The 24,141-nt window shown below is 34.2% G+C and overlaps 2 protein-coding genes across 3 annotated transcripts; one reads left to right on the top strand and one right to left on the bottom strand.

Moving 5' to 3' along the window:
- The first annotated feature begins 11,221 nt into the window (after positions 1-11,221).
- On the top strand, positions 11,222-18,495 carry LOC125200741 (potassium channel SKOR-like). Of its 2 annotated transcripts, none has more exons than XM_048098491.2 (13): positions 11,222-11,768; positions 13,476-13,700; positions 13,786-13,849; positions 13,916-14,255; positions 14,588-14,883; positions 15,638-15,718; positions 16,047-16,145; positions 16,584-16,805; positions 16,921-17,109; positions 17,458-17,533; positions 17,615-17,909; positions 17,992-18,119; positions 18,197-18,495. In XM_048098491.2, exons 1-13 carry the CDS (start codon positions 11,527-11,529, stop codon positions 18,448-18,450), a joined length of 2,511 nt encoding a protein of 836 aa, XP_047954448.1. In that variant the 5' UTR covers positions 11,222-11,526; the 3' UTR covers positions 18,451-18,495. The 2 variants fall into 2 exon arrangements, with proteins under 2 accessions (XP_047954448.1, XP_047954449.1); XM_048098492.2 differs by having other exon boundaries at positions 11,223-11,768; positions 18,200-18,495.
- On the bottom strand, positions 18,434-19,836 carry LOC125200742 (putative methyltransferase At1g29790). The gene has a single exon (XM_048098493.2). The coding sequence runs from the start codon at positions 19,667-19,669 to the stop codon at positions 18,539-18,541; it is 1,131 nt and encodes a 376-aa protein (XP_047954450.1). The 5' UTR covers positions 19,670-19,836; the 3' UTR covers positions 18,434-18,538.
- Between the last annotated feature and the right edge of the window lie 4,305 nt (positions 19,837-24,141).

The raw sequence follows: 24,141 nt of genomic DNA, 5'->3' as shown, positions 1-24,141 counted from the left end.
TCTAATTAATCGACTGCCAACCTTAACGGTTTTTTGTTTTTCAGTTAAAATGCAATATGGTTGAACCAACATAACTAATGTCATTTCCATAAAAATCCACAGGATTAATTCAATTGATGGCGAGTTGCAAATAATCAAATGTGGTAGTATTGACATAACAAAAAAATTGGAGGCAAAAATCAATTAATTATCAATCCATAGTTAAACCTATGATAACTCCATAAAAATACGCAACATTAATTCAATTGATGGCGAGTTGCAGATAATCAAATGTGGTAGTATTGACATAACAAAAAAATTGGAGGCAAAAATCAATTAATTATCAATCCATAGTTAAACCAATGTGTTATCAACAAGAAACAAACATATGAAGACCGATGAAAATGAATTAACCTGAAAATCCTTTTACCTATATTCACCCCAAAACACCTAATTTGATATTCTTATTAATCATTAATATATTAAGCATAATTGTTTTCTATGTATAGTAGATGCAACTTGTAAATGATATACTAAAAAAAAAACAGGCGTTCTTCTCTGATGGGAATCTGCAGAAGCATAAGCCACTAACCCTCATTGTTTAAGTTAATTAATCAATAAAGAAATTGAAAAAAAAAAAAGAAGAAGAAAACTCCATCATCAACAATCACAGTTTTTTTTTTAAATATTGTTACATATTTTCCAGCCAACTGCGCTATAAAATTGTTAATAATTTGTTAAGGCTAATCAGAAAGATTCGATTCCACTTCGAATTAAAAATATATTGGAATATTTCCAATGGTACGAAACTATTTATTTAAAGGAATACTGCCAATTGAACTGCATAATTATTTACATTGTTATTAGTATAAACAGAAAGGAGAACAAATTTATATGGAACAATTTATTATATTAGTACTAATAATTAATGTTATTGGTTTTTATGAAAACGTGCTAAGGCATTCATGATTCATGGAATAAGTTTGGCTTGAGAATATGGACAGTCATTAACCGCCAATTGCTTACACTCAAAGAAGAACGCCAATTGCTTACATCTCAATAAAAACCAAACTACATAGGAATTTTTTTAACGCAATCCGTTAATTATTTATTGATAGTGTTTTAGGTCGTGAATTAATTAGTTAAAAACTTTAGTTTAGTGTTATTCTTCAAGTGGAATACTAATCATCATCAATTAATTAGTGTAACAAGGAATATGTATGTAATATTAGCAATAACAGTTACTGGTTTGTATTGCTTTTGTAACTTCGTTGCGGCTCTCAATATTTTTCCTCCAATAATTGCTCCCTTTATCATTTGATTTAATTTAATGTCACGAGTTGTGCTCCTCTTGCCTTAATTCAAATTAGTTAATATGATCTACTGTAGTGGATAGTTGAAAGAAGTCGTGTCCTTTTCATCATGTGTACTTGAATTATCTATTGTAGTGGATAACTTGGATGTATTCATGCACTTTCCGTCGACGCCGAAAACGTCAGTTGTGTTGAAATTGTGTGAGATTTGCAGGGTGATTATAAAATGGGTTGAGGAGTAAACCCACGACTTTCATCACGTTTTACAATGAATTTTGGTCACCTAACATCGTTTAAGGAGAAAATTCGTCATTTTAATATTTCAAGAGCAATTTTAAATCAAATACTCGCTATTTTATGGCAAAAGCAATGAGTTTGACTTATCAATTCATTTTGCTAGCACATGTGAATTTTGACACACTTGACAATTTTTGCGTCTTACACGTCGACTAATGAAACTGCATCATGCATGTGTAGCTATTTAATATTGGAGGATGATTATTGATATTGCAAGTAACCGATCATTTTTATGGTTAGATTATGTATTTTCATGTCTTAATTACATTGGAGTCCGATTTGATTAGGCATGGTTTTAAGAAATGTAGAATAAAGTGAGTTAGAATAAATTAGTGGAACGTGAGTCTTTTTATATATACATTTACTCCATCCCATAAAAATATGTGCACATTCCATTTTCGTCCGTATCGTAAAAATATGGACATTTCCATTCATGGAAAGTTATCCTAATTTATTACCTCTATATATCAAGTTATTTACAACTTATACCACCATAAAAACACTAATAATAATGTAGGTCTCACTATCCACTAACACTACTTTAACTATCATTCTCCTCATCTCTCTTGCTTTATTAATTTTGCCTTAATTCCCGTGTCATATTATATGCTTATATTTTTATGGGATGGCGGGAGTATTGATTTTATAAGAAAACGTGAGTGGAATAAGTTGGTTGAATATGATGCGTACTTATTATTTATGATAAAAATGAAATATGACTCTTATCGTGGAACATACGAAAATGATAAACTAGAATTAGTATCGTGGAGACGGGGGAGTACATTTTATAAATAGGGAGTTCATTATATAAAATTACGAGGGTAGTGCCCCCCGCACTATAATATCTAGATACAGACCATCTTAATATACGAAATTGATTAAGACATTATCAAAACTTTATAAATGAGGTGAAGCTGGCGATTATCAATCCCATAATTTAATTAGCTATGAGGAAGCTAGAAAGAGGTTCACTTTACATATCGATTGACTTATTTTTTAAAAAGTCGGCTTTCTCGGATCTTAAACACTTCGCATTCGCATCGGTCCACGCTTATCTTTATCAAACAACCTCATGTGAAATATAAACAGTTGAGCAACCTCAATTAAGTTGAAGTATTTGAGTTTGACTTACTAACTAATGTTGTTATTAAAATCAATATTGTTTCTAAATTCTACTTTTTCATAGGATAGATAAAATATTGTTTTCATTTTCTTTGGTAAACATTTTCTTTTTATTTGAGTTTTCCTTGTCCCTGATTCGTATTCTTTTAAAATATTCCATTTAAATTGAGTCATTTATATTTTTGACAGAAGTAACACAATTATTGTATCACTTTAGTTGCTCTCCTATTTTAATTTCTATTCATTGAACTACTTTATTCTCTTTTTTAAATTATTCTTTTTTCTCTTAACTTTCTAAATTAAATACACATTTTCTTAAATCTTGTACTAGTAAAAAAGTATAGCGAGACAAAAGAAATCTGTATTGCTCTCTCAATACACCATTTAAAGAGTTATTTTGTCATTTTGGATTGTCCACGATTTAAAGAACCATGCACGTTTTTTTCACTTTTGATATGGATTTCAAATTTCACTAGCTTTATATACTCACAATTTATTATAAAATTAATATTAAAAATGAGTCTCACATTTCATTTACTTTCTTTATAAAATAAAATAATTTTTTAAAATTTGTCCCAATTAAAATTGTTTAGATAATGGACATATGAAATAGTACTACTAAATAGTAACATCATATGATAGCTTGTGTAGATTGAATCTTTCCACTTATCTCATATGTTATCATTCATTTGAGATAAATTATTTATTCAGATAAGATTACTCGCTATTGCAATGATAGCGTGTGTAGATTTAATCTTTCCACTTATGTTATCATTCATTTGACATAAATTATTTATTCAGATAAGATTACTCCCTACTGCAACCTGATCCTAGATATACATATAGTGTCAATGGTCAATGGACCATGGAGTATCAATTAGACTAAAAACCCCTTCGGAAAGTCATAAATTTTCTATGAAACTTGTATGCAATGGATTCAAAAATTGGAATACTCATATAGTAATATATATATATATATATATATATATATATATATATATATATAGAGTTGTGATTAATGTCGAATCAATTTTCAAGACCGAACTAGAGATCAAATCTGGGCCATTAGATCTAGTTTTTTTGATGAGATGTGCTGCTGTGAAAAAAATTTCGGCTTCATTACAAGCCCATTTTACTTCATTATATAGGTTTATTACTTCATTATGTACTTCAAATGCTTCTATACATACTTCATTCCAACAATTTATTACATAATTCCATGTGTTTATTAAACCATATTAGCGCCATGACGTTGGTGATAGATATTGTAGAGAGAAAGAACGACACGCGACGGCGAAACCACATTTACGTACTGGAATGAAGTAAAAACCTAATGGAATGAAGTAAAAACCTACTAGAATGAAGTAAAAACCTACTAGAATGAAGTAATATATTCTGGAACGAAGTTAAATCTTCGTAACATGTTAGTATGACTTATTTACCTTCAGATGAATTAAAATAGGCTCGTGATGAAGGCGAAAATAATTTATAAATTTATGTATCTTATCCATAAAAAACTAGATCTAAAAGCCCTAATTTGGTAGGGTTCGGTGGTTCGGTCTTTAAGAGTGAATTTGTGGATAATAGGACTCTATATATATATATATATATATCTTGTGAGATTCGACTAAACCATAAACTTATTCAATAAAATGATGAGATTCGACTAAACCATAAACTTATTCAATAAAATGATGAGATTCGACTAAACCATAAACTTATTCAATAAAATGATGCATCCAATGTAAATCTTCATTAATCCAGTCACCGAAAAGATTCCTAATCTTTATACTCCTTATATTTGTATTTTAGATATTATCCTTGGTATTATAAATTATGCTCCACTCCTATTATGTAAAACATGTACTCCATATAGTTAAATCTGATGTTCATTTGTTTAGTATGCATTTAACGTGCAATTTCCCAGTTGAATACACAAAAAAATAACTCAAGGCCCAAGGATTAAAAGTAGAATAATAAAAGTCCAAACAATTGAATAAATAAATTAAACTAACTAATTTAAAAGGTCTGTTGTTAGGATAACATTAACGAATTAAGTTCCACTCCATTCGTCCTATTTTAAGAATCTTAATTGAGTCTTGACACAAATTTTAAAAATTAAAAAAAAATTGAATATAATTCTCATTTTTATATATTTCATTCGTCCCTTAAAAATATATACACTTTTCATTATAAAATATAATTCTATAATACCATAATTTGTGATTTTGATCAAATGTTTGTGATAAAACATGGTAAAATATCACGAGTCACGACACATAGCTGTGAATACTATATTTTTGAATATATGTCTACTCAAATACACCTTGCAAATTTGCAAGTTTCATAAGGTAGTATTTTTAATTAAATAAACATTAATTAGCGGCTAAGGTGAATCTGACTATGCTAAATGAATATCTGGATAAGGTAGTATTTTTAATTAAATAAACATTAATTAGCGGCTAAGGTGAATCTGACTATGCTAAATGAATATCTGGTATTGGTAACGTGTTATCATTATACAATAGTTGGCAATAAATGTAACTAATATACATTGTTCAAAGCAGCCGATTTGGCTGACAACTGACTGATTATTGTTATAAATTAATGTAAACAAGCAAAATTTCCCGCACACGTATATTTACCAAATGATAAGATTTTGATTAAAGTATCATCCTCGACCCGCATATTTAGAAACACCCCCTCTTCTTTTCTTTATCACAAATACAACAATATTAATTACTCACTGATAACTTTTCTAACAAATACTGCACATAAGAGATGATTTTATAGTTGATGAATAGTATAGGAATGAATTGTGTTTTGATGATGGAATGGAACCACTTGTACTGTGGTGGACGTCTTGATAAGATTGGATGAGTCAGGTCATAAATGGGATTAAGGCCATCCGCATTTCTGTCTCTCAACTGTCTCATCTCTTAATTATTCATGGGCCACATTGTACTTTTCAGCTCATCTCTTAACTAAGAGACAGCACCTGCGTCCCTCCATCTCTTAACCATCTCTTAACCATCTCTTAACTATTCATTCAATTTCATTTTTTATTTTTAATTCCAACAAATTAAATTAATAAAAACACACTTCATTAAATAAAATAAAAATTACAATTTAAAAACCTAAAAAAAAAAAAAAAATACATAATTTAAAAAACTAGAAATTACAAATTGCACACTTAAACTCAAATAAAAAAAATGGAGGCAAAGAAGCAGAAGAAGGAGCTCTCTAGTGACGATCGGTTGCCAAATTTTGCCCAAATGTGCTCCATTAGATCCTCATGAAGTTGGGCGTGGGTAGTAGAATCACGTGTCCACACCCGAATAGACAACCGCTCTTGCAAAGACGGATGCACTCCCGTTCGAGGCGGACTACTTGCGGTTGAGCTTCCTGGGGTTTCAGGGTCGAACCAATTTCCCGCCTCAGGTCCTTCGTCGGCAACAATCATGTTGTGCAAGATTATGCATGTATACATGATGTCGACCATATTCTCCATAAACCACTGTTGAGCCGGGGCTTTGATAATGTTGAATCGAGCTTGGAGAACCCCGAACGCTCTCTCCACATTCTTGCGAGCAGCCTCTTGCTTCTGCGCAAAAAGAGACTGCTTTTCGTTCGCAGGCCTGTTGAACGTCTTCACGAAGGTTGGCGACTTCGGATAGATGCCGTCAGCAAGATAGTACCCCATTTTATACTGGCGATTGTTAGCGACGAAGTTGATGGCTGACGCTTTACCATTCAGAACTTCAGCGAAGAGGTCGGAGCTGTTGAGCACGTTGACGTCGTTGTTCGAGCCGGGGACCCCGAAATACGCATGCCAAATCCATAGCCGGTAGTCGGCGACGGCCTCGAGTATAACGGTGGGGTGGGTGCCTTTGTGGCCGCTTGTGTATGACCCCCTCAACGCCACAGGGCAATTCTTCCATTGCCAATGCATGCAATCGACACTCCCGAGCATCCCGGGGAATCCGTGCACTTGTTCGTGAAGTCGGAGCAGAAACTGACAATCTGCGGTGGTTGGCTTCTTCAGAAATTCATCGGTGAAGGCTGCCCGGACACCTTTGCAGAAGTTCGACAAACAAAGTCTCCCAGTGGATTCTCCGACGTGCAGGTATTCGTTGAACGAATCCGCCGTTTGTCCAGTAGCAAGCTGACGGATCGCCGCAGTACATTTCTGGAGCGTCGTGTGGCTAGGACGGCCAACAGCGTCGAACCCTTCTCTGAAGTACTCTTCCTGTCCCGCCAATGTATTCGCGATATGCAAAAATAGCGCGCGTGACATACGAAAACGGCGACGGAAGTAGATATCTCCCCATACCGAGTTCGGACTGAAGTAATCACGTTCCAACCTTGCGGCGGCTTCCTCCCGGTTACGATGGATGTAAGTCCGGCGTCGCCTTTAAGAAGGCACGACGGCTTCCTCCTCCCTACGTCGATCTTCTTCTAGCGATTCTTCCATTATTCGACGCATTTGCTCAAATGGATCCATAATGGATTAAATTTGGGAGAAGAAAAAAATAAAGGAATGATTTTATAGAAGTGATTAGAGAAGAAAGAAAGAGAGATGAGAGAATAGATGTGTGTTTGTGTGTAAAATGGAGAATGGAGAAGTGTGTTTATAGAATTTAAAAAAAAACAAAACAAAATTAAAAAAAAATTAATATTTTTTTTCGAAAATTTTATTTTTTTTTTAAAAAAAAGAATTATGACGTCATAATTCCGACGCCCACTCGCGGGTCGGCGAGTAGGTGTCACGCCAGCCGCCCGCGCGTGCCACGTGGCGTCGGGCGCGTGTCTCGCCGAGACGCGTCATGCATCGAGACAGCCCGTCTCGTCGGGACGAGACGGATCCCGCATCGCTGTCTCGATGCCGTCTTGTCTCGTCGAGACGAGATCGAGACCGCATCGCACAGCGATGCGGATGCCTAATAACCGTTCACAAGTCATGGATGAAATTATTAACACCACAAACAAATATAAAAGTTTGATAAATCGGATGAAAGATTCCATAAACTGAAAATTTTGGAAAAATAAAGCTCATAATATTATTAATATTCAAAGGTGTATATTTTTTGTCCGACAATGCCGCATTTATTTCTTAATATAAGCGAAATAAAACTTAGAGAAAAAATAAATTAGAAAAAAAATAAATTTAAAAGAAATCTCAATTAGTAAAAGTAAAGAATATTAAATTATAAAGCAAATCATAGCTAATTATATCAAAGCATACATCATATACATTTAACTAAAATCACTATATCTGAACCCAAGAAAAAGAAATTGAAAATGGTATAACATGCTATATCTCTTAACGTGCATCCTGTTCTTTGTGAAAAATAAAAATTAAATCCAGTACTTTTATAATTATATTTATTGTATGAGATAGAAAGTAAATCTATAAAACTCACGATACTTCGCTCAGTACTAGGGGTGGGAATACGGGTATTCGTAGATACCCGACCCGAAAAACCGGGTACCCAAACCCGAAAATCATCGAAATATCTATCCAAAATCCGCCCCGATATATTTTTGGATACTCCAATACCCGCCCCGGGTATCCATACCCGATGTATCGGGTACCCAAATACCCGACTCTTTACAAGTGTTATTAACTAATAAAAAAATTCAAATTTTATATATCAAAATAAATATAGAAATATTTAAATTGACTAATTTCTTTAATGTTTCATTTATTTTAAAGTATACAATTATATTTTTGGGGATTGGTTATGCAATATTTAAGTAAAATCATAAAAGTTACGCATTTAATATAACTGTAGAAGCAACCAATAATATAATTCAAAAGTCAAAATAATTAAATAAAATATAAAAACCACGTGAGTTGGTTGTGCAATACGTGAAAGTCATTAAACAACTAAGCAAAATATAGAAGTATTAATTGCTAAACACCTAAACCTAATTTAAAAAATGCGTTTAAATAATAAATTGGATATTCGGGTAATATCCGATACCCATTCGGGTTATCCAATACCCGATTTATCTCAAATTTCAATACCCAATCCCATAAAATTGGATATTGGATATCCAAAACCCTGCGGATATCGGGTCGGGTATGGGTTAATCCAATACCCGATATCCGTATTCCCATCCCTACTCAGTACTCTATAATATTAAATGCATCTATTTTGCCCTAAATACGTTGAAGCTATTAAAATTTTAATCTTGTGATATATGTAAACTCAATCTTATTATAAAATACATAATCAAAATACTGGAGGTCATTATAAACTTAATTTTAAGTTACTTTAAAAAGATAATCTAAATTTATCTAAAAATAACATCAAATTCAAATTTTATAAAATAATTTAAAAACTAACAAATAAGTAATAACATAAGTATAAAATACATATTTTATTTACCATCAGATTGAAAAAATCCTATAATCAAGATTTAACATGTACTTTCTTCATCTTATATTAGATATTACACTTTTCTTTTTAGTTTGTCCCACAAAAGATGTCACATTTTCATTTTAAAAAAAGGCTCCTTCTCACATTTTACACACAAAACAAAACCCCCTAAACTTCCATGCCGTCCCACAAATGTGACGGAAGTGGATCCCCTGCTGTGGTGGAAACACCCCAGCTGTGCCAAAATACGACGCCGTTTTGTATTAATTTCTACAACGCTTCAGTTTTATTTAAGGTTACTCATGCTGTACTATGCTCGTGAATAAATTAAAACAATGATTTAGTTAAAAACAATTGATTAACGCTGCACTACTCCACCGTCCATACTGTCTTGATGAAATAAAATCTTATTTAATAATTTGCTGTAATGATTTACTATTATAGTAATTTGTTCAATACTATTAATTTTACTAATTAAATTTTTTTCTCATTTAAAAATTATTTTATGTAATAGTATTATCTATAAACTAATGTCAATATCAATTATCATTTAAAATAATAATTAGAGCTTATTGTTTCAATCAGGAGTTAATAATTCCAATTCTAATTTAATTTGACTAAAAAATTATCAAATTTGTAAGCCCCATTTATTATTTAAATCTAGGGAGTGTTTTTATTTAAATTATAACTTTTCATTAATTTTAGTCAATTCCATAATTTTGAAACTCGAATATAACATTTCAATTTCTCAATGATCTCATGATGGTTAAAATTATACTCCATCCGTCACACAAGAATATGCACACTTTCCTTTTTAGTCTGCCCTACAAGAATATGCATTTTCTATTTTTTTTTTTATATTTTTTTCACTCTAATGAGGTGAGACCTTTTTTTCAGTAACAGTACTTTAATTACTTTTTCTCTATATCTTTTTCTTACTTTACCAATTTTGCATTAAAACTCGTGCCGATTCAAAGTGCATATTCTTTGGAGACGGGGAATTACTAATATGAAGAAATAAAAAATATGATATGATAACAACATCACGTCGTTTTTCATACATCGACAAATTAAGAGTTAATATGATTATAATTGAGAGTTAATAATTTTTTTTAGCTAAAAGAAATTATAACTAGAAATTGATAACTCTGCAACTGATTAGCTTTAAATATAATTTTCATAATAATTATTAATTTTATATTAATTTGTCATAATATAATAGTTAAACACTAGAATTTAAATGACCTGATGCAAGTGAATTAAATAAATGAACTAATTAGTATTGAAATAAAAAAAATAAAATTCTAATCAGTAAAATAAACATTCCATAAATTATTACTATATGATAGAAAAATAATACTTTTAGCAAATTATTAAAGAATTGTTTCATTTCATGAGCGGCGGGACGGTGGAATATTTGAGTGCTACTTAATTGCTTCAATATAAATCACATAATTATGGATTACTTAGTGTTTGTGTTGAATTTGGTCGGAATAATAAAATTTCTAATTTGTAGAAATTGATACAAAACGGCGTCGTATTTTGGCACAATCGCCCCTACTGTGTTTCCACCACATCTTTTATGAGACGGAGGGAGTATTTTGTATTAAGATCATTTCTTATTTCGATGACAATCCCTGACTAGTATATTGCACTAATTGTAGTATTCCTTTCGATCTATAATAGTGAAGGCGTTTTATTTCGGCACGCAATCTAAGAAAGATTATGTTTAGTGAATTAAGTAAATGAAGAATAATAAAAAATGAAAAAAGATAAAGAGGTGAAAAAATAATAAAGTAAAAAAGAAAAAAGTATGTTGGCTTTTTCTAAAAAACAAAATGAGTCTATTGTTGTGGAATATATTAAAATGATAAAATGACTCTATTATTGGAAATGTTACTAGGAGAGAGAGAATATATTTTTGAAATTATAAGTGCCAACAACCACGTGTAATGAAATGTGCACAGTATATTAATATATGAAATAAACATTTACAACCAAAAATATGAAATAAACATTCCTGGATACACAATTTACAACTGATTTAATTATACTTTTTAATAACCCATATTATTCAGATCTCGTTGTATAACTTAACTATAAATAATAGAGTACTCAAATCGGTTCAGGCAGGGGCGAGGGGTTTATGAATTCCAAAACCGCCGAATCCCATCCCTGCATTTTTCATCGTCAAATCGCAGCCGTACATTTTGATCAACGGTAACATTGCTTATCTTTTCCGTGAATTCCAACATCCATCTCCCGTGATTTTCCCTCCCAATTTTTCCGGCCGAAACAATTCACACTTTCTCCCTCAAAAAAAAAAAAAATCAAATCGTTTCCAGAAAATCCGAAAATTCACGAACCTTCCACCATCAACTAACGATAACTATCATCAAAACCCTTGATTTCTGTTGGAGAAGAGGAAAATGGAGTCGTTCAAGAGGAAATCATTTAAAATAGGGCACGGTGATATTGGAGAGGAAGGAAGCTCGAGCCACGGCGGGGAGGAATACGAGGTGGAGGATCTAAGGGAGCGAATACAGTCGTCACGCGGCAGCCGATTAACTCTGGTTGAGAACGAGTTGGAGATGAACTCGACTCGCCGGAGATTCAGCAGGCACAACCTCATCAATGGCTTCAGAGATCTGTTCATCCACCCTGACAACAGGTAATTTATTTATTGTTTCTCATTTTTAAACACATCCTGCTATTTAAATTGACCGGAAATTAACGCACAGTCATTATTTAAATTACTGTATACATAAACACAAGTTTTTCTAATAATTGATTTTTAATCTCGTTTTCTTTTTATTTCTATCTTAATTTTATTATTTTTTCAAGAAATTAGTACAGCTGTTGTGGGATGCGGTTACTCGTTTATTGAGTCGAAGTTTGAAAATAATGGGGATTGGATATCGTATTTGATAAAAGTAGTGGTGTTTAGGAATAATTTTGGAGTCTTTTTGTTCCCGCCACTGATACTAGTAGAGACGTGGTGGGAACCTATTTGTTAGTCTGCGCCTAGTTCGGTAAATTTCAACACATTTTTCATTATTTTGGGTGCTTGAAAGTCAAAGGTGGTTTGAACTATTTTATTTTTATACGTAACAGTTGTCATATCCTCAGTACTAGTATTATTTTTATAAATAAAACTCATATAGTAAATGACCTCAGACACAAAGAAGCCATCGCTAATAAATATTCCCTCCGTCCCAATAAATATGAAATGTTTGCTTTTCGGCACAAGATTTTATGTAGTGTTGTTTTGTGAGTTAAAGAAGAGAGAATACAGTAAGAGAAAGGGAAAAATAGAGATAAAATTAGTTATTTTAAGAAACGTTTTATTTTTAATGTGACAACCAAAGATGAAAACGTTTTATTTCTTGTGGGACAGAGGGAGTATATCAAAATTGCACAAGTAAACTTGGTCGAATTATGTTTTATTTCATTCATAATTTAAAGAATATCACCAAGGCCCTTATTTTATCCGGTTATTATTAAAATTGATTGAACACAAGTGGTAAGCCTGTCAGTTTAATGCAATTTGTAACCTCTGTCCAGTGGACCTTGTACATTTATTTTATACACAATATAACCTGTAGATTTGATGCATCACATGGGATGTAAATAAATACTATGAACTCTGATAACTATGAAAAATAGATCGATCTTTGATTATTCTTTTTTCAAATAATCCAAAGTTTTTTAATTCTCAAAGCTCTATATATCAAAAAAAATCTGCAAAAATTGTATATATAAATTATTTTTATCCATTAATTTAATTGGAGTGGTGAATGGAAAACATGTTTCTTTTTATGTTTGTATCACATTTCAACATATAAGTGCAGATAGTGTGTTGAAGCGGGTTGCAACTGTATATATTACCTCACTATATTTATCCTATTTAACATGGTAGGTTAATCAGTGTATCATATTTATCCTTCTTAACATAGTAAATTGAAAACTTCAACCCAAATAAGAAAAAACAGATAAAAAAAAATGTAGAACATAGAACTACAACTGCATTGCATGGATCAGATTCTGTATTCAAACAGGAAAATACATCTGAAATATCACGTTTCTTAAAATTTCATTTGTTTTGTTGGGATAAAATGCAATGGCAAAGCCGTTGTCAAAAATGGGTTTTTCTTGCATTTGCTAGGAGCAAATATAAACTTCAAGAAGAAGGTAGCTTTGGCATATTGGCACATCACTTCTATGTTGTCATTTATAGAGATCATAAATGCATAAAACTCTATCTTGTAACCTCTGTAGTTGGACCTCCATCAATCGATTAAATCAGTTAAGCAGAGTTACTCCAACTTTCAGAAATTTCTTCGCCTCGGGAATGTTGATTCTCAAAAAAAATATGCAGGTGGTACAAGGCATGGGAGAAATTTATACTAATATGGGCAATATACTCGTCATTCTTTACTCCGTTGGAGTTCGGGTTCTTCAGGGGACTACCAGAGAACCTCTTCATTTTAGACATTGTTGGCCAGGTGGCATTCCTACTCGACATTATCTTGCAATTCTTTGTGGCTTACAGGGACAGTCATTCCTACAAAATGATTTACAAGCGTAATCCAATTGCTCTACGGTACTTATGTTCTTTTTCCTTGTAGTTTGTATGCAATAACTTATATTGCACCATCCACAAATAAAGGTGGGTATTCTGTTTGCAGGTATATTAAATCTCATTTTTTTCCGGACCTACTAGCTTGCATGCCGTGGGATATAATCTACAAGGTTTGGCTCATGTGTTTTCTTTTAACATATTTGAAAAACACACATGTAATATATACATTCCAATAGGTTTGCGGAAGAAAAGAAGGGGTGAGGTATCTTCTATGGATCAGATTGATACGGGTTCGCAGACTTACGGATTTCTTTCAAAGGATGGAAAAGGACATCAGAATCAATTATCTCTTCACGAGGATAGTGAAACTAATAGCTGTTGAACTTTACTGCACGCATACAGCAGCTTGCATCTTCTACTACCTAGCCACTACGCTCCCTGAAGAGCAGGAAGGTTACACATGGATTGGGAGCTTGCAATTGGGTGACTATAGTTATTCACAATTCAGAGATATAGACATATGGAAGCGTTACATTACTTCATTGTATTTTGCCATTGTCACCATGGCAACTGTAGGTAAGTGTTTTTTAACTTTTCACATTAAGCATAGAAAAAACTCTATAACAATATTTGATTCTTTCATAAAATTAACAAGTTCAATTTTGCATTACAACTTGTTTTATTAAGTTATAATGGAGATATGTTAGTTGAGGCTAGCTTTTCCTAAAATATGTTTTTCTGTCATGGTGTAACTTACTGAAAAATGAGAAAATTACTTGCACATAAGTATTTCGACAATGTGTTAGCTTTTTCCTTCTCCATGCTATCTATAATGTCTTTTATGGTACACACTATGCTTATAATCAATATGAATGTTCCATTTATATTGTTTTCTCTCACTTGTGCAGGTTATGGAGATATACATGCAGTCAATCTGAGAGAAATGATATTCATCATGATCTATGTCTCCTTTGACATGATTCTTGGTGCATATTTGATTGGTAACATGACAGCGCTGATTGTGAAAGGATCAAAGACTGTAAGATATAGAGACAAAATGACTGATCTTACCAAATATATGAACAGAAACAGATTAGGTAGGGACCTACGTAATCAAATAAAAGGGCATTTGCGTTTGCAATATGAAAGCAGCTATACTGATGCCGCTGTTCTACAAGATATCCCAATGTCTATTCGTGCCAAGGTAGGAATCTGGAAACTCTATACAAAACATATTTAGTTAGAAGATATCACCTTTCGTGAGTTGAAAAATTGCAATGCATGCTATTATAGAGTCTATGGTCAAAACTATGTCAGTGTGTGTGTGTGGATAAGAGAGAAATGTCTGTTCTTAGTTCATCTGATTAAAACAAGTTGGTTGAACTGGGCTTAACTCAAGTTTACTCATGAAACTTACCATCATTACTTCATTATTTGTTCGTTGATGCCCAATTTTGGATTTTGCCTGTCTTGCTGAATTTTTGCAATGTAGAGTTCCAATTCAGAATTCTAAATATTTGATGGTTTGATCTAGCTGATTTGTCTGTCCACTGTTTTGTGGAACTTACTATTCTGATATTTGAAACCTCTTGGTTCAACAAATGTGCACAATTTCTCCTATGCCGAAGATTTCTGCATTATAGTTGGATCCGAACAATTCCTTGAATTATAATTCTTGGATGATTCTGAGTGACTGTAGCTGTTTTGATGCTCTATCTTAAATTCATTACACATGTTAATTATGCATTACAAAGCTATATATTTGATATGTGCGCTGCTGTCTCTTATTGTTTAAAGTGCTCCTTTATTGAGAACTTGAGATATTTTAGTCCATTGTTTATCTTAGATGTATCTTCAATGCAAAGCATTTGTTATCCAGTTATACTGTTCATTCGTGTGATCACCCACAAAGCAAAAAATGAACCTTTTCATTGACACGGTAATTTATTTTGTTGCAGATATCTCAGACTTTGTACAAGTCATATGTGGAAAATATTCCCATTTTCAAATCTTGCTCCCAAGAATTCATCAATCAAATTGTAAGTTAATCATTTGGTCACCAACTAATTTCGTTCAATAATTGAATGCGCTATTGGATATTATTCTTTTCTTTTTATGTGTGGGCTACTTATATGTCCATCAACTCTTTTATACACAAAGTTGTTCGGGTATCAACATTAATGTGAAGAATGTATGTAATGCAGTCTGGATTGAACATATACAGTTTGTAAAATACTTCATTTAGTAAATTTTCTTTACCTTATATATCCTTTCTGGGTTGCCTTCAATTGATAAATATGTTCATTGTATATCATTCAATCTTTGGTTCATGCTGCTAATTCTTTCCACACGTATTTCTCTCTGCAGGTAACTCGGGTCCACGAGGAATTTTTCCTTCCAGGAGAAGTCATAATGGAACAGGGGAATGTTGTGGATCAACTCTATTTTGTTTGTCATGGTGTCTTGGTATGACTTTCTTACGCCCAAATCTTAAAAAGTGTTATATATTTTGAAACATGAGTTCCTCCCAAACTCTTTTCCATGAGCGTTAACATTTTCAAATTGACATTGTAATTACTTACTCGTCATGCAAAATAGAGATATATGTATATCTTATAAGAGAACCTATGGCTGGTATCAAGCATATACTTGTGGAAGTGGATCTATCTAAACCTTTGCAGGACAGATGGTTAAACTTTTAGTCGTCGTAGGCAAACCAGAAATCTTGTCTTGCAATTTATCAGGAGTTAGAACACAGTAGCTTACGACTTGAATAGGCCCTGTATATTCTTGAATTGACAACTCATGCAACATGTTTTAGATACATTTTTAACTGATTTTTTGTCGTGCATCTTTATTGTCCTTTTTTATTTGAGATTAATCGCTAGGTACCATATTATACAGGAGGAGGTTGGAATAGGGGCTGATGGATTAGAAGAGACTGTGTCTCTTCTAGAGCCTAACAGCTCGTTTGGAGAGATTTCGATTTTGTGCAACATTCCTCAACCTTATACTGTCCGTGTATGTGAACTCTGCAGACTCATGCGTATTGATAAGCAATCTTTCTCCAATATTCTTGAGATATTTTTCCACGATGGACGGAAAGTCTTGACTAACTTGTTGGAGGTAATTCAACTATAGAAACATGCCTACTAGCTGCCATTATGCTTACACTCTTAGCATTAATGAAGATAATAATCTAATCTTCCCCTTTCTTCTAACTATATTCAACTTACGATAGGGAAAAGAATCTAATCTTCGCCTGAAGCAATTGGAGTCGGATATTACGTTCCATATTGGTAAACAAGAAGCTGATCTTGCTTTGAGAGTGAACAGTGCAGCATTTTACGGTGACTTGTATCAACTTAAAAGCGAAATCCGTTCTGGAGCAGATCCAAGCAAGAAAGATTATGATGGAAGGACAGCTCTGGTATGTGGTTTGAACAGTTACCTGTTAATATTCTGTAGTAGACATTCATTTTGTGCTTTACAATGTAACATAAATAACTTGGTAATTCACTGTCTCCTGCCTTTTCTTTTTATTCTCTTAAAATGTTTCTGGCATCACTTACTAATTCTGGATTCGCGATACATCCAATGAAGCCAATATATATAAAAGTTTGTAAATTTCTTTTCTTTCCTGTCATCTTTATTTCTTTAGGCATCTATATATCTGTATTATGAAAAGCATAGTTGAATGTACAATTTTCTGAGGTCAAGTTCAGGCATCAAATGAAATGGCATAAAATAGTGATGAGATGGTTTATCTTTTCCTCAGCATCTTGCTGCATCAAGAGGATATGAAGATATCACTCTGTTCCTGATACAAGAATGTGTAGACATCAATGCCGAAGGTAAGATCCAGAACCAAGTACATGGGTCCACATTTAGTAACAACTGTGTCATATTACTGATGAAATTGTGTCTCTAAATAGATAATTTCGGTAACACACCATTGCTGGAAGCCATCAAGAATGGACATGACAAGGTTGCTTCATTACTTTATAAAGAAGGGGCCATGGTGAAAATTGACAATGTTGGTAGCTACTTGTGCTCAGTGGTTGCAAGAGGAGATTCAGATTTCCTGAGAAGGTTGTTGTCCAATGGCATCGATCCCAACTCGAAAGACTACGATAGTCGAACTCCCCTTCACGTAGCTGCCTCTCAAGGATTGTATCTAATGGGCAAGTTGCTTGTGGAAGCAGGAGCCAGCATCTTCGCAAAAGACAGGTAACATAAATACATAATTGATTGTTCACTTTTATTTATTGGTAAAATTACTCCGCAACTGAAACATCACCATTGTCTTCAGATGGGGAAACAGTCCAATAGATGAAGCGAGAATATGCGGAAACAAAAACATGATCAGACTCATGGAAGAGGCGAAGACAGCCCAACTATCCGAATATCCCGAGAGCCCCTACTCCCATGAGGTCACAGGTAGTCATATTTATAATTCAAGAATGTCTGTTGAGAATGTGGAAAATCAGTGGATTAATGTAGGTTTTTAACTGTAGCAGAGCTAAGACATGCAAAGAAAAAGTGCACAGTGTTTCCATTTCATCCATGGGATACTACTAAAGAAGGCCGAAGACATGGAGTCGTGATGTGGATTCGTCACAGCATGGAAGAGCTAATAGAAGCAGCATCCCATCAACTCGGGATGCTTGATGCAGAATGCATTATATTATCCGAAGACGGAGGCCAAATTCTCGAGGCTGACATGATTACAGAAGCACAAAAGTTGTATCTCGTGTACCAAACAGCTTGAAAATCTTATTAGATGCAATTGCAATAAAGGAATGCATTTTGTACACATCCTTTTGCTCAATGAACATGTTACTTTTTCCATTGCCTAATCACCAAGAATTGTTTAATGGCTTCTCCAAGAGCGCAGACAGATACATCTCATTGAGCTCCTCCCCTCTGTCGAGCTTCCTTCCGACCTCCCACCGCACTTTCTGAAACCCGGCACTCTCTATGAGAGGCGCGTACACATTCTCCAGCTCATCCCCGACGCAGAAGAAGTGATCCAACCAAAACAAGCCACCCGGCCTCAGCACTCTGTATATGTCAAACACCATAAAATGCAGCAGCTGTGTCGGGATCCAGTTGCTCAGCACGTGCATCGAGTGGATTATATCCAATGTGTTGTCGAAAAACGGAAGCCGCTGTGAGATGCTGATGTAGAGCGGCACGACCCCTCTCGCAGCTATGAAGTTGTTGAATGGCCCGTTCAGATTCATGGAGCTCGTCAGGATCGTCACGTTCCGCTCCCTCATCCTCACCGCGAAGGTCGCCACGCCCCCGCCGATGTCAAGCCCAATGCGGACGGTCCCAGGCGACTTCGCGGCAAGGACCTCGTCGATGGTGAAGTCGAGGTTGGAGGATGCGTGGCCCGTCCAGCGGCGGCTCTCGCGGCCGGCCAGGTCGAAGCAGTCCTTGCAGTCGTCGAAGGCCTTCTGGCTGCGGCCGCGGTTGACGAGGCACGTGTAGTTCTTGCAGGTGTAGGCGGTCCACACGACGGAGGCGTCCGAGGGGGTGGACCAGAGGCAGTCCGGGAGGGGGAGGGGCTCCGCGGCGTGGCGAGGGGCGGCAGGGCGGCAGCGGCGGCGGGGGAGGGGCTCGCATCCCTTGAGGAGGAGTTTCTGGGAGAGGAGCTCGTCGTCCGGGCATGATCCGTTCACTTGGTACGACATGTATCGGCGGAGGTCGCGTTGGAACAGGGTGCATGAGCTGCCCACGGAAGGGAGGATCTCGTCGGAGTCGAAATTGCGGTTGAAGCCGAGTGGGAGCTTCTGTGGACATGTGAAGGCGACGAACTCGGAGGGGAGGTCCGGCTCGTCGGCCGTGGCCGCGGAGGGGGTGGTTTGGAGGTGAGGGTTGAGGGAGCAAGTGGAAGAGTAGAAAGTTGTGGAGATGAATAAAGTGAGGAGATTGGATGAGAGTAGAAGGAGAAGGAAGAAGAGGATGTTGCAAGTGTATTCCATTGTGGTTTGAGATTCATTTTGTTTTGGATGTTAGCATATTTAATATTACAAGCTCATGTTGCTTGAACTTAAATAATAAGGGTCAATGTTTGGATGCAGCTTCAATTATGGGGGAAGTAGGTGCTTTACAATTACTTAATTGTTTAAACTATAGCAATATGTGTTCAGTGTCCTGAATAAAATATAGGAGTGGGTACTGACTTACAGAGCAGTGAGAGCTACTCAAGTGAGGAAAGTCAGTGGTGAATCTCAACCCATTCCAAATTAATTTTAATGTATTCTACTAGAGTTTATGAAACTTGGTATGTTCACTAGTATTTTGTCTCATCCATCTTCACTCATCAAAATCCTATACGGATTCGACTTTAAACAGCAAAGGTCAATAATATTAATGTCAACGTACAAAATTGATATTAGTTATTAGTTATTACTGTAACTTAGTTAGTATTTGATCACACACTTAGTGTGCTAACTAATTTACAGAAATAACTAATACTCCCTCCGTCCCCGCTAAGATGACACATTACTTAGCCGGCACGGGGTTTTAGGAGTTATTGGTTAAAGTGTTTAATTGGAGAGAGAGAAGGTAGATGTAAGTATTAAAGTAGAGAGATAAAAAAAGATGGATATTTTAATAGGAGTGAGAAAAAGTGGTTGAGTGTATTAATTGGAGAGAGAAAGTTACCAAAAAAGGAAATGTGTCATCTTAGTTGGGACAAACTAAAAAGGAAAACGTGTCATCTTAATTGGGATGGAGGGAGTAACTTTCAATTCTGTGTATTAAAATTATCAACACAAACACATAATTATATCAATAGAATATGTAAATTTAAATATCAACACAAAGACATAAGTTTATCAACACATGAAAATTGATAAATTTATATCTTTATATTGATATTTTCAACATATAAAATTAAAATTAGTTATTAGTTATTACTGTAACTTAATTAGTATTTAAAATTAGGTTGATATTCCAACCTAGCACCAACCTTCAAAGCCAACACTCTTCTAATTAATTCAAAATTTCTTTCCCTCTAATCGATTCCATCATCGTCATCTTTACACAACAAAAAAAATGGGCAAGTATGAGGCCCTGAGAGGATCGATTGACTTCCATCATCAGCATAAGTGGGCAAGGATCAATTCTCACTACTAGGTAATTAAAACATTTCACAAGCACAAGTCTGAGGCTTTGGGAAGTGAGCGTCTGGCAAGATATCCTCCTACTTAGCGGACCACTGCATACCATGATTTAATACCCCTCACAATACTATCGGCTGGGATGTGGGGGTTCTTGGGGTGGGGTTTCAAATTTTTTTGCATAACTGATCTCTAATGCTTGTAATATTAAAAATTCCTTTCAACTCAAAACATTAAATTGGGAAAGTCAAAAATTCAAAATTTAAAGTAAACATTGAGTGATTTAAAAAAAGTAATAAAAAAATGTTATTGATGTAGTACTAATTACTTTCTCCATCCGCAAATAGGAGTCATGTTTTTTCATTTTAGTCCGTTCGCGAATAGTAATTCCAGTTCTCTTTTAACATAAAATGATAATAGGGTCCCACTTTCCACTCCCATTTCATTCAAAAGTATATATAAGTGAGACTCATATTCCACTAATTTTTTCTAACCAACTTTTTTTAACATTTCTTAAAACTCGTGGCGCTAAGAAATGAAATTCCTAATGGCGGACGGGGGAGTATTTAATAAACTGCTAATAAGATTTTAAAAAAATGTTTCATCTATAATGAACTTATATATAAAAAACCAGTGTCTTTGATTTTTAGCCATAATTATTATTTCAGTTCATTTTTGTTTAATAAAGTGATCCGTTGCTAACTTTTCTTAAATTGCTAATTTGCTAACTCATCAACGTAGTGTATTAAAAATGTCAATACGATGATACTAAAATGTCAACATAAATTTAAGTTGATATTTTAATACATTGTGTTGACATTAATATTTAAATGTCAACACAGTTTATTAAAATGTCTAACACAAATATGTGTTGTCATTTTAATGTGATCGTGTTGACATTGTTAATACACTACATTGATGAGTTAACAATTTAAAAAAAGTTAACATTATAACGCATCCCATAAAATATGATTGTAAATACATATTATAAATTACATATTTCACGTAACCTTTCGCACTTTTTGACTTAATAGTCCATATTTAAATCTTTGTACCCTTTTATTTGTTTGGATACACATGTGTCGTTAGGGGTGATGAAATGGGATATTATCAGCGGGTACCCGTACCGGATAAGTCGTTTAGTCGCATTCGATTTCAGCAAAATTTGATGCCCTAATACTCGTCCCGCAACTTATAAGGATTATCACTACCCGTGTCGGGTATTCTTTACGTGACATTGCATGTACTCGTACCCAACCCCGAATTGATGCTTCTATATGAGACAATGTGAAATTTCCAAGTCTGAGTATGGTGAGTTGGACCCTTCAATCGTGCAAAGAAAGTGTTCCAAACCAAAAATTGGATGCATAAAAAACCCAAGATTGTTGAAGCTTTGCTTTTTCACATGTCCTTTTCCGACTCTTCACTATTATTAAGATTTGATTATTGTGAGAGAAAAATAAAAACAATATATTATAATGTATAAAAAATATTGAAAAATTCTCTCTTCCAATAATAGTGTAGCCAACAATGTTCCCCAATTTTACAGTATTAATTTTGGTGGCTTATTTATTCGCCATGTATACTCATTCCCTGCGGAGTCTCACGACAATAATTTAATACTCCCTCCATCCCACAATAATTGTCACTTTTATTGTGAGCACGAATTTTAAGAAATGTAAAGAAAAGTTGGTTGGAAAAGTTAGTGGTTTGTGGGACCCATTGTTTTATATTGGTTTTATAATAAAATTTGAGTGAAGTGAGTTAGTGGAATGTGAGACCTACTTACCATTTATGGTAAAAATGAAGTGTGACAATTATTGTGGGACGGAGGGAGTATAAAGTATTGAAAGACGGTACATGGCTAATGTTATGATTGGTACACTGAAAAGCAAATTTTCGAGCATGTTGCACGGGTAGAATTGCTTGTATACAATAAACTCTACAATCCACTTTTAACCCAATGCGAGAAGAAGTAATTTTATCGAATTGGTGTTTGCTTATTCATATATAAGATGTTTCTACAACATTTCAATGTATTAAAAGCAAACAAGTCTAACTTTTCTGCTTAGTAGACTAGTCGGTCGTGAATGACATTCATAAAAGGTGATGCAGTCGGTTCTTTGTAGTAGAGAAATAGAATTTCACAACCTAGATAGACTTTGGCTACCTATCGTGAAAGGTTGTAGTGTTAGTCCGCATGTTTCCTTACCTTTGGAAATGAACGACACTGGTATGGTATAACACTGAATGATCTAACAGTTGAGATAAGTCTTTCTTCCTATTTACTAAAGATGAGGTCTCGGTGATTGTTATTTCTTAATCATTGTTGACATAACATCATAATGTACTACTTTGATTTATTAAAACGTGCAGATTTTTTGCAATCCAAGAATCCTGATATCTTGAGTATGGTGATCAATGTCTAGAGGTGCTAGTATTGTTATTGCAATGAATCGTATGCTGCGTGAGTCCAATTTGATAATATCCTCAAAAGAGGCGCTTGGAAAAAGTTTTGTTATACAGAAACCTAGCCCGTTGGATTTATTACAAAACAATAAATAAAGATTATGAATTAGACAACTCTTGAAAAAATATATTAATTAATTAAAGTCAAATAGCAGACTTATATTAATTAATGGATATTTATATCTTAAACAAGGCAAATAATAAATTAAAGAGGTAAAACCCAGATTACTCGTAATTTGGGATTGGACGGGCAGTCAATATTATTTTACTGTAGTAGCTGATAATAATATTCTATTGGACTTTGTATTAAATTGAGGCTCAATTTAATTATGGATCCCTAATCTGTCTCATCATAACTCTCTATAAAAGGAGATTAGAAAGGAGATTTAGAAGAATCAATTAATAAATTTTGTTCCCTTTCCTCTATGAGTGGATGGTTTCTTCGGTTGGCTCATCATAACCCTAAACCCTAAAGAGAAGTTATGTCTTTCTAATAAAGTCCTTTTCGATACTGACAAGCTTTGTCCACCCAAAAGTCATTATCTGTTCATGATACATATTAGAAGGTTCAACGATTCTTTAGAGAATAAAATCAGTATTTCTAAACGGTAGGAAATTTATGAATAAGGATTTCAACTCCTTTTACATGAATTTTTTATGTTCTTGTATGCAATTGAATGTTTAACATGTGATTAACTGATCCATAATAAGTCAAATAGATCGGGTATTATTGGGGTTAACGAGTATAATCATGCGGCCGAAAACTCTAAAAAATACTAACCGATCCAGCCCCATTATCCGTTGTCGTTGGGTAGCGGGTACCCGATATGTATCGGATCGGGACGTGAATTACTTATATT

The sequence above is a fragment of the Salvia hispanica genome, chromosome 2 (genome assembly GCF_029641045.1).
Source record: "Salvia hispanica isolate PSC_SH4W2 chromosome 2, Shi_PSC_v1, whole genome shotgun sequence".
NCBI lineage: Eukaryota > Viridiplantae > Streptophyta > Magnoliopsida > Lamiales > Lamiaceae > Salvia > Salvia hispanica.
The sequence above is the reverse complement of the archived record's forward strand: the minus strand, read 5'-3'. Positions and strand labels throughout refer to the sequence as shown.

Coding starts and splice junctions, on each gene's coding strand:
- LOC125200742 (XM_048098493.2), bottom strand. CDS start 19,669: ATGGAATACACTTGCAACATCCTCTTCTTCCTTCTCCTTCTACTCTCA.
- LOC125200741 (XM_048098491.2), top strand. CDS start 11,527: ATGGAGTCGTTCAAGAGGAAATCATTTAAAATAGGGCACGGTGATATT. Junction 14,884..15,637: donor CAATGTCTATTCGTGCCAAG/GTAGGAATCTGG, acceptor ATTTTGTTGCAG/ATATCTCAGACTTTGTACAA. Junction 17,910..17,991: donor AGCATCTTCGCAAAAGACAG/GTAACATAAATA, acceptor CATTGTCTTCAG/ATGGGGAAACAGTCCAATAG.